The 9336-nt window shown below is 51.7% G+C and overlaps 3 protein-coding genes and 1 non-coding gene across 4 annotated transcripts; 1 reads left to right on the forward strand and 3 right to left on the reverse strand.

Moving 5' to 3' along the window:
• Nucleotides 1-106: 106 nt before the first annotated feature.
• Nucleotides 107-178, reverse strand: BO86DRAFT_t198. Its single transcript has one exon. It is a non-coding gene; the product is annotated as a tRNA-Gln (tRNA).
• Nucleotides 179-620: 442 nt separating this feature from the next.
• pbs2 (mitogen-activated protein kinase kinase PBS2) lies at nucleotides 621-2937 on the reverse strand. Its single transcript, XM_025666253.1, has 2 exons — nucleotides 1235-2937; nucleotides 621-1166 (listed from the first exon to the last, which is right to left on the reverse strand). The coding sequence occupies exons 1-2, from the start codon at nucleotides 2774-2776 to the stop codon at nucleotides 771-773; spliced, it is 1938 nt and encodes a 645-aa protein (XP_025525769.1). The 5' UTR covers nucleotides 2777-2937; the 3' UTR covers nucleotides 621-770.
• A 1-nt stretch (nucleotide 2938) lies between these two features.
• Nucleotides 2939-3716, reverse strand: BO86DRAFT_145934 (uncharacterized protein). Its single transcript, XM_025666254.1, has one exon. It carries the CDS (start codon nucleotides 3574-3576, stop codon nucleotides 3100-3102), a length of 477 nt encoding a protein of 158 aa, XP_025525770.1. The 5' UTR covers nucleotides 3577-3716; the 3' UTR covers nucleotides 2939-3099.
• Nucleotides 3717-6757: 3041 nt separating this feature from the next.
• On the forward strand, nucleotides 6758-9336 carry BO86DRAFT_390782 (Auxin Efflux Carrier superfamily). The gene is made up of 4 exons (XM_025672472.1): nucleotides 6758-7435; nucleotides 7501-7667; nucleotides 7742-8964; nucleotides 9027-9336. The coding sequence occupies exons 1-4, from the start codon at nucleotides 7147-7149 to the stop codon at nucleotides 9091-9093; spliced, it is 1746 nt and encodes a 581-aa protein (XP_025525771.1). The 5' UTR covers nucleotides 6758-7146; the 3' UTR covers nucleotides 9094-9336.

Below are 9336 nucleotides of genomic sequence, written 5' to 3' on the forward strand. Positions count from 1 at the left end.
AAAAAAAAAAAAAAAAAAAAAACGATTCCTGCTCTTAAAAAAAGGATGAAACAAAGCCAACACTTATCTTCGTCCATATTGAAAAATATGGAGGAGAAGGTCAAAAAGGTCGTGCCCGGGATCGAACCGGGATTACAGGAATCAGAATCCTGGGTGCTAACCATTACACTACACAACCTTAGTTGTTAGAGTTCTTTGAGTTATGTCATTATCAGCCAGCCACAGGACAATCGCCAATTGCCAAACTCTATTACCAAACCATTCTCATTTGTTGCTTTTCCAGGGCATGGACCAGCACCTAGTAGCTACCTTGAGCGAGCAGTAAAAGACATATTGCCTGATGGAAGCATTCGAAGCGGGAGAATAATTCCTATAAAATCCACCAGCGTATAGCATCTCATTTATCTCGACACGGCCGTGCCTGTGCTTGTACATCGTGGAGAATCTAGCTAACATATTACGTCTGTACATTCGTTATACATCAATGCCCCAAAGCCAGCATAAAACAGCATCCGAAGTATCACATATCCCGCTCTTTCACGAGAATGAATAACAGGGGCCACCTTAGTACACCAGTGGCCCAAGGGTGCAAGGGAGAGGAAGGGTATGCTCTGATGAAGGCAACAGCCCCGACTAGACGGCGCCAGCGCCAGCAGTGTCACCCGTTCGTGTCAACCCATCAAGTGACAGGTTGAGATTGATGGAGGTAATTGGGCAGCCAGGAAGCGATGATATCAGTTGATTGGTGACAGAAGAAAAACGGTAACCCATCAGCGCTGATTATACATTGCGGAAGGATCATCCAATAAGGGGCTGCCCGGAACTGCATCGAGAGCCACTGCGTGAAGTGCCGGCTTATCTGCTTCGAGAAGAAGCCCCTTCTCACGACGCTCGAGCCTTTCCTTAACCCATTCTGCCACTTCTGGGTCCTCAGTTGAAGGTGACCCCCCGGGTCCAGAGCCATTGACGAGTGGCGTGGCCTCTTCATTCGCTTCATCCGACTCGCCCGGAGGTTGCATGAGCGAGGATAGCCAGGGGTGTCGAAGAAGCATGTTATAAGAAGGGCGGTTGTTCGGATTCTTATCCAAGCAGGCGCGGACAAAGGCGTGCGCTTCTTCCGAGTACCCAGTTTCGGGAAGGGTAGGAGCATCTCCATGGACAATCGCCTGAATTTCACCTGTTAGAACTGCAAAAGTCCCGAGGTATCGCTAGGTAGGAGGTTATGAGTACTCACGTGTAGCTGACTGAAGATGTTGTTGAAGGTCTCTGGTGGGTAAGGGTAGCGGCCGATGGCACACTCAATAATGGACAGACCCAAGCTCCATACATCGCTCTGAACACTATAAGTTCCACCTCCACCAGAACCAGACTGTTGAACGCCACCGCCAGCGATACGCTCGGGCGCCATATAACTCTGGCATCCAATATTCGTCTTGGCAATACTGGCGACAAGGTTGCCGCTCACGCCAAAGTCACAGATCTTAATCTGTCCACGCGAATTGATTAGGATATTCGTGGGCTTGACATCGCGATGAATGATGTTGTGGTCTTCCTTGAGCGTTCTCAGACCCATGACTGTGGACAGCGCGACCTTCCGAAGGATATTCTCCGGGATACCCTCCTTGTAGATCTTGTCAATTGAGCCACCATCCATGTACTCGACGCAGATGTATACCGCTCCTTCCTGGAAGAAGGCGCCGTAGAAGTCGATAATGAACGGCGAGACACACCGATGCAGAATATCCAACTCCATGATGATTTGCGCGAACTTGCTCTCGTCGAGCTCTAGACGGATTTCTTTCATCGCCATGACAACACCAGAGAGCGAATCCTGCGAATTCCCCGCCCCATTCTGCTCCGTTGGGCGACTGACAATTCCGCGCAACCCCAAGCCGGGCTTGCGCATGTGCGGCCGACTATGTCGAACCTTATAAACAGTACCATAATTACCCTTGCCCAGTTCATCCAAGCGGTCCACTTCGTCTAATGATATGCTGAAACTTTGACCCGAGGAGAATTCGATTCCACCGCCGTGGAGGATTGCTTTGTTCTTGAAATTGAGCGTTCCTGCTTTCGTGTCGATGAATTCAGAGTACCTGCTGAACGCTGTCTCCTGCTTTCCAGGTTCACTGTTGGACTGTCCATCTGGGGCAGGGCTGTTCGAGCCAGTGGCATCAGAGAGCTTGAGGCCGGGCTTCATGCGTTTCGCTGCCAGGCCGCCGGGTTTCGGGGAGTTGGTAGGCGAACCATGAGGGATAGAGGGAGATGAAACCCAATTCTTGGTGCCCGGCCGGACCGCCCCAGGAGGCAAGCGGCCCGCGAAAGCACCACCGAGAGATCCGTTCGCGGCGGAAGGCGGAGATGAAACGGGGCTAACGCTAGACGTGGATGGTGAAGAGGCTTTAGGCACGAAGTTAGTTGTATTAGCATGTGTCAGACTCGGCGGCGCTCCTTGTCGAGATAAGGAGAACGCTTTCATTTTGGCCAAAATGTCCTGATTCAATCCTCCCGGCTGTGCGCCACTCATCGAAGCTTGGGGACGAGGGATAGTGCCGACTCCTCGTCGGGCTGCATTGATCTGACCCAAATGCGTCGAGGAGGGATTGATTGTGGGTTTGTCCATGGTCGGTCGCAAGGATGGTACTGAAGCGTATGACTGCGTAGTGGCAAGAGACGGAGAGAGGTCGTCGTCCGTGGTGTCGGACCTATTATCAATGTCTGACATGACGGGCTTTGCAGTTGAGATCTCAGCCAAAGGCTCTCGTTCAGTGTCCATGAGATATGATCGGTGCACGAGGAATGCGTGTTGTGAGATCCAGAGGCGCGCGATTGGCTAGTTGAAGGCCGGTAGCCAACACCGTGTGAGATCGCGGACTCGGGAGAGTCGGGGTATCTTGGATTGAACGGGAGGGCGGGGGAGGGCAAAGTCGGAACGATCGGGAAATAAGGTGTCGAAGTCAATTGCGACTTCGATTGGTCTCGATCGTTTTCAAAAGTGCAAGTTTTTTTTTTTCTTGCAGCGGGTGTGCAGAAGCGAGCTACCGAAGCGGATCTAAGAGCAAGAAAACAAGGCAGGATTTCGTCGACGCGGGGCACACCTCAGGCCATTCCCGAGGGAGAATCGTTTGTATCGATCCGGTAAGAGCAGGCGGCAGGCAGAGCCCTGAATAGAGATGACTCGTAGTGGGAAAGGAAGAAAGTCACAATCTTAAGAGGAAAGGTAAACTGCAGAAAGGGGAAGAAGCTAAGAGAGACCGAGACCAGAGGAAGAGGTGAAGTTGGAAGAGAGGGAGGAGTTGAGCACGTTTGTTGGCTGGTGGTGGGGTGAATTGAGGGGCGCTGGAGTTGAGAATCAAGGACAAGGCACAGACGGTGGAGAGGCAAGAGGGGAGGAGGGGGGAGGAGAGGAGGAGCGAGAGTGGTCGAGAATCCGAGTCTAGAGGGTGAAAGCGAACGCGAAAGAGGGAGAGTGAAGAGTGAAGAGGGAGTAGAAAGAAAGGGAAGATGATGGATGGAGACAGACGACGGAGATGGGGGGAGACCAGAGCAAGAGTAGCAAGAACTGGAACTGGTCATGAGCTAATGAACCGTTAATATAATAGCCCGTCGTCCGCCCGCCGCCGCCGCTGTCGTAGTGGAACTGGAGGGATCGGATATGATAGCAACAATTATAATAATGATACTTATAATGCAAAATGCAATAAAACCACGCAGTTATTTAAAGAAAGCAGACAGCCGCCCATAAAGTCAAATTAAAATCCAGAAAAAGCAATCAAGCAATCAAGCAACAAGAACCAATTCAGCAAGCGAACAAGCAAGCAAACGACGAGGTTGGGTCAGGACGGAAGCTGAATCTTAATATGGCATGGTATAAGATGGTAGTTCGTTAGTTATCAATGAATAGGTTCGGTGGAATTGCATTGATTGCATTGATACTCGATGATCAGTCATAAGGTACCCTAATTAATTGTATAGAGGAAAAGAGAAATTCATGATAATATTAAAATCACGACTAATAATGGAAGAGATACATTCTCCTCATACAGTACTGTACATGTCGACGCAAAACTGGATTCCCTCCCTGTTCATCTTGTGATGAAAAGCGCCTCAGGCTTCCCTCGTCCCGTCCGACCGCCAATTACACGTGCCCCTCAGGCACATTTCACTTTAATCAACTGATACTAGGCTCGATTGTGTGAAATGCCTTGCTTGTCAGTGAGTCCCTTTCATCATTATCACTGACACCATCTTCATGACTACCACCACCACCACCACCATCATCATCATCATCATCATTGGCTCTTACCACCCCTTCTCTTCTTAACAACAAAATCCTCTTTCAATGCTCATTGTCCATTCCCACGCTTCAAAATGCTGCTGCCCTTTCCACCTTACCTCTCTCTCAAAGTCTCCGCGTACTCTCCCCCCATCCCCCCCCCCGCCACCCCCCACACCGAACTCTGGCCGCACGCAGGTATGAGTATCTATGGTCCTCCATTTGGGGCGATCAAAAGTCATTTCTGCCTGAAAATTGCCACCCCTCATCGACCGATGGATCACCGTTCCTGGACAACCGGAAATAGATAGACTGGGTGGTGATTTGCGAAGATGCCGAGTATGATACTCTCTACCTCAGGGACATCAAAGTAAAAAGGCCATACGGTGGATCGGCGGATGTGGTGCCCTGCCTACCGGACGCGCTGCCGAGGCGCAAAAAAGCCTGAAAAAGTCGCTGCTGGCGAGGGTCACTGATGGAACCGCTCGTTTGTCAACCAGGGTAACCTGGCCCGGAGAACTAACGAACGAGGTCGCGCTACGAAACGACTAACCGTACTGCTCCTTTTTCTGACGGCCAGTTTTCCCTGCTTTGGCGAGGTAAGAGCACTGAGCCCCGATGCCGTTGCTCCCCGCTGCTGCAATCGCTGGGGACCAATGGAAGGGGCACGATAGAAAGGCTAGTTCCGAATCGTGATACCAGGGCGAGGAATGACATCCAACGGGGAGGGCCGACATCATCGGTGGGTGCCAAGCACCCTATGAGATCCTCGTCCCAACTACCGGGTCTGCCTTGGAGGCCGCGTGGTCCGTCCATTCTGTTAGAGACAAATTGGATCTCAGTGGGAACGCGGCCATAGACTACTCATATGAGTACCATGATTGTCCGCTTTGGCTGTCAGGATTAGGCAGATTCGGCCACCACAGTCATTCATCAAACCTAACTATAAGCTACTCGGCTTGCCTTATCTGAATAGGCATCAACACTAACTTACCAGATTCCCCAGGCTTGGCTATCAACCCGCCTTGTGGCTGTGGTCGAGCTAAGAATCAACCCACCCAGTCCCCACGATCATGCTCTAGTCATCTCTTGTAATCCTGGTACTTTCAGGATGGCATGCCCGATGGCAGGTTCTGATCGATCACCAGTTCAGTTCTCAATGCGACAGAGCAGAAAAGACCGGGCAGTTGGCCATCCTGCATCTTCACGGCAGCCCAGTTGGGGAGACTACCAGTCCATACCCAGCGGGTAACACTGGGCCTGCCCTGCCCCGAGGTGCCAAACGGACCCTGCTGGGGCTACTGGGGTTGGTCTGGCGGCCGCCCTATAGCAGCGGCTGCTATGACTATCGTTTGCAATCCACCGAGACATGGGGGAAGCTGGTGCGGACGTATCCTCATCCCCTCTTCCGAGGGTTTTTCTTTTTCTTTTTTTCTTTTCTTGTGCATCATACTACATCCTCCCATGCAAAGGAAGGTGCCGTAGTAAACAGTGTTAAAAGTATGAACTAAAGAATAGGATAACCTGGACTATCGTAGAGTTTAAGCAGGTTCGATTAATGACCGACGGCTGATGCAGCAACTAGCGAGGTCGATCGTCGGGACGGAGTGTTGTTTAGAGCAGTTGAACGATGAGTGGGAATAAGTCCACAACCGATAAACATGCGGTGATCTATCTACCTATCTGCAATTTTTGAAGCCTTGGGACAACTCACTATGACCACTTGGGTTTCACATGGAAGGGATTTTGATCGGGTGATGTTGCCATGCGTCGAAGTGCCTGTCATTGGCTGCAGATCATGACATAACCACGGCGGGGAAGGGTTTCATCATCATGATACTATCAATCTTTTTTTCTCCCCCTTTCCTTTGCCTCGCATTCCGTACCAACTGAACTATGTACGGATACTGGACTCTACATCTGGAGTCAGTGAGCGAGTCAGACCGAATATTGTCAGTGTAGCCAAGGGACACGTTTCACCCACCCTTGCTGGAGGCTATCTCTGCCTCTGTCCGCCAAGAGTAAGTTGTGGCTATGATTTCACCCTCCATGGTTCCGTATCACCCTGCCAAGCAACCCTGTTGGGATCGTACTGGGTAGGAGGCTGTCGAGAAGAAACATCCGAGAATTAAGCGAGCAAGTACTAGTGTTTGTATAAGAATGGGGATCAGAGGTTATCAACCAGACACAAATGCTGTAGTACTCGGAAGAGTCTAGTCTACCAGAACTAAATCCTTAGTCTACGCTATTTTTGCCAGTCCAGAGCTGGAAACCAGGCTGCCTTGGCATGGCTGGGCGCGATGGACCGCGCCTCCCTTGACTCCGCCTATCGGAGGCCACCGTACGCCCTGGCGTTACCTTCACCTTGGAACCTGAAGGGTTCGTAGGTTCATTCTTGATTCGACCTATGCGGTTATTGTAAGATTTAGGGGTGCTGAGTAGGCGCTGCAATAGGATCACTTTTATCTCCTGTACATCAATCACAAGTACTAAATTACTGAGTACAGTACTGTACCTTGACTACCGTACCTTAATTATTGAATCCGATCAGCGGAGATCATTGACACCAAACACACCAAACACCACCAGACAGGCTCTAAACCCAAAGCAGCTCCAACCTTAATTGAGCTCTCATTCGTCCACCGCCTTCTCCGTTATCTCAAAGAATCTCATCATCGACCAGTCTGGTCCGCGTCATCGCCCTCACTTACCATTGGAACACACCCTAACTTCCCCCAAACTCCCCACCCTCTCTCTACTCTCCAAGACCCCAGACCCCAAGTCTACCATCTCCCCTTTCATAACTTCACTTCCTGCGTTACAGTCAAACCGGTCTCACCCTATCGATCCGTCCGCTCGCCCGCCCGTCGATGGCCATTTTTACCTCTCCCAGGTCCCTCCAGAATGCTCACTCGCCTCTGTCGCCTCAAATCATGACCCAGTCCCAACCGGGACTGGGCTCCGTTATTTTCCCAAGTGGCGCTCCCCATTCGAATCATCCATCCTTCTTCCACCTCGTGCTGCTCGTCTTCGAAGCCGTCCTCGAAGTAGTCTGTGTCAGTCTCCCGGGGTACTTCGCTGCCAAGCAGGGTCTGTTCGATGCCGATGCTCAGAAATTGGTCGCAAACCTAAATGTCACGCTGTTTACACCGTGTCTGAGTATGTCGAAAACATAACACATTATCAAAGCGCCTTGGGTCGTTGCTGACTGTGCTTGCCTGTAGTTTTCACGAAGCTCGGATCCCAGCTCACAGCAGAGAAGCTGACCGACCTCGCCATCATCCCAGCCATCTTCGTCGTCCAAACAATCGTGTCGTACTCGTGCGCTTTTGTTGTCTCACGATGTTTGCGGCTCAAGAAACGACCGTCCAACTTCGTTGCGGCCATGGCGGTAAGTGCCAAAGACGACCTGAGCGAAGCTCGATTTTTCCTTGAGGGTAGTGTTGACAGTCCCGGTTGCTGCAGGTCTTCGGAAACTCTAATTCGCTCCCCATTTCTCTCGTCATGTCCCTCTCCCAGACTCTGCAGGGCCTTCATTGGGACCGTATACCAAACGACAACGATGACGAAGTGGCGGCGCGTGGTATTCTTTATCTATTGATTTTCCAGCAGCTGGGCCAACTGGTACGCTGGAGCTGGGGCTACCACGTCTTGCTTGCTCCCAAAGAACGGTTCTTGGAGGAAGGCGAACGGGAGCAGGGCGCCAATCTTATCGGACAGGGTCAGGAACGATACACAGACAACCCTGAACAAATTGATCCCGATGAGCCTCTAGTGAGGACTCGCGAGCCGGATGATGTGACGGAGTCCTCGGGAAGCGTCGACGACGAAACATTCACTTCGGGCCAGGAAACGCCCGTGAGCGTGCGGGACTATCCCTACACGAAGCTGCCGTCTCATGGCGCCGGTGAACAGGACTCCCACGACCCGACCGTACTCGGACCCCCTCCCCAGGGGCCGTTCCTCCCCCGCCAGAGCACTACCGGCGACATCATGTGTTTCCCGAATGTGGAGGTGGCAGCCCAGGCCGAAGAAAACCAGCCCGGAGTGGTCCCACACATCAAGAGGTCGGCCAACCGGGTTCGTGGTCGGATTGCAGGCGTCTGGAACAAGGCAACCGGCGGAGTCTTTCGGCGACTACCTGTAGGTGTGCAAAAGACGCTGAAAGTTGGCTCCAACGGTGCCCGGAAATTCGCCCACGGACTCTGGGACTTCATGAACCCACCCCTGTGGGCTATGCTTATCTCGATCATAGTGGCGTCCGTTCCGTCGCTGCAAAGCCTGTTCTTCGATGAGGGAACCTTCGTCCGCAACTCTGTCACGCGAGCTATCAGCCAGAACGGCCAAGTTGCCGTACCTTTAATCTTAGTGGTGTTGGGTGCGAATCTCGAGCGTAACACGCTGCCCAAGGAGGCTCTCGAAGACGTCGATCATCCGAGGGAGGAGAAGAAGCTGATCATCGCCTCATTGGTGGCGCGTATGGTGCTGCCCACCCTCATCATGGCACCCATCCTCGCGCTGCTGGCCAAGTACGTGCCGGTTAGCATTCTGGACGACCCGATCTTCATCATCGTCTGCTTCTTGCTCACGGGCGCCCCGTCGGCCCTGCAACTGGCACAGATCTGCCAGATCAACAATGTCTATGTCAGTGCCATGTCGAAACTGTTATTCCAGAGTTATGTGGTGTGGTACGTACCAGCGTCTTTGACCTTTGAGGAATTGAGAGTAATTACTAACCATGACCCTATAGGATCCTACCCTCCACTCTTTTCCTTGTAATGTGTGCCTTGGAGGTTGTCGAGTGGGCTTCTGCTTGATCTGCCGGATGGACTTTATCTTCTTCTCTTTTCTTTTCGTTTTATCTCGCTTGGGAGGAACCATTGCATTATCTGCTGTTGAACTATATCATTATTCCACCGGGGGTTCTGCGGCGTTAATTTGGGTCAAGCATGAGGTCAAGAACATGCTACATTTCATCTTGTTTTGCCCTGTTCTGTGTTAATATTCCCCTCCGGTCTCATCGTTCTTGCACTGTTTCTGTCGGTAGTAGTCAGCTATCA

The sequence above is a fragment of the Aspergillus japonicus genome, assembly GCF_003184785.1.
Source record: "Aspergillus japonicus CBS 114.51 unplaced genomic scaffold BO86scaffold_41, whole genome shotgun sequence".
NCBI classification, from domain to species: Eukaryota; Fungi; Ascomycota; class Eurotiomycetes; order Eurotiales; family Aspergillaceae; genus Aspergillus; species Aspergillus japonicus.

Coding starts and splice junctions, on each gene's coding strand:
- pbs2 (XM_025666253.1), bottom strand. CDS start 2,776: ATGGACACTGAACGAGAGCCTTTGGCTGAGATCTCAACTGCAAAGCCC. Junction 1,167..1,234: donor ACATCTTCAGTCAGCTACAC/GTGAGTACTCAT, acceptor GGTGAAATTCAG/GCGATTGTCCATGGAGATGC.
- BO86DRAFT_145934 (XM_025666254.1), bottom strand. CDS start 3,576: ATGACCAGTTCCAGTTCTTGCTACTCTTGCTCTGGTCTCCCCCCATCT.
- BO86DRAFT_390782 (XM_025672472.1), top strand. CDS start 7,147: ATGGCCATTTTTACCTCTCCCAGGTCCCTCCAGAATGCTCACTCGCCT. Junction 7,436..7,500: donor GCTGTTTACACCGTGTCTGA/GTATGTCGAAAA, acceptor GCTTGCCTGTAG/TTTTCACGAAGCTCGGATCC. Junction 8,965..9,026: donor TTCCAGAGTTATGTGGTGTG/GTACGTACCAGC, acceptor ATGACCCTATAG/GATCCTACCCTCCACTCTTT.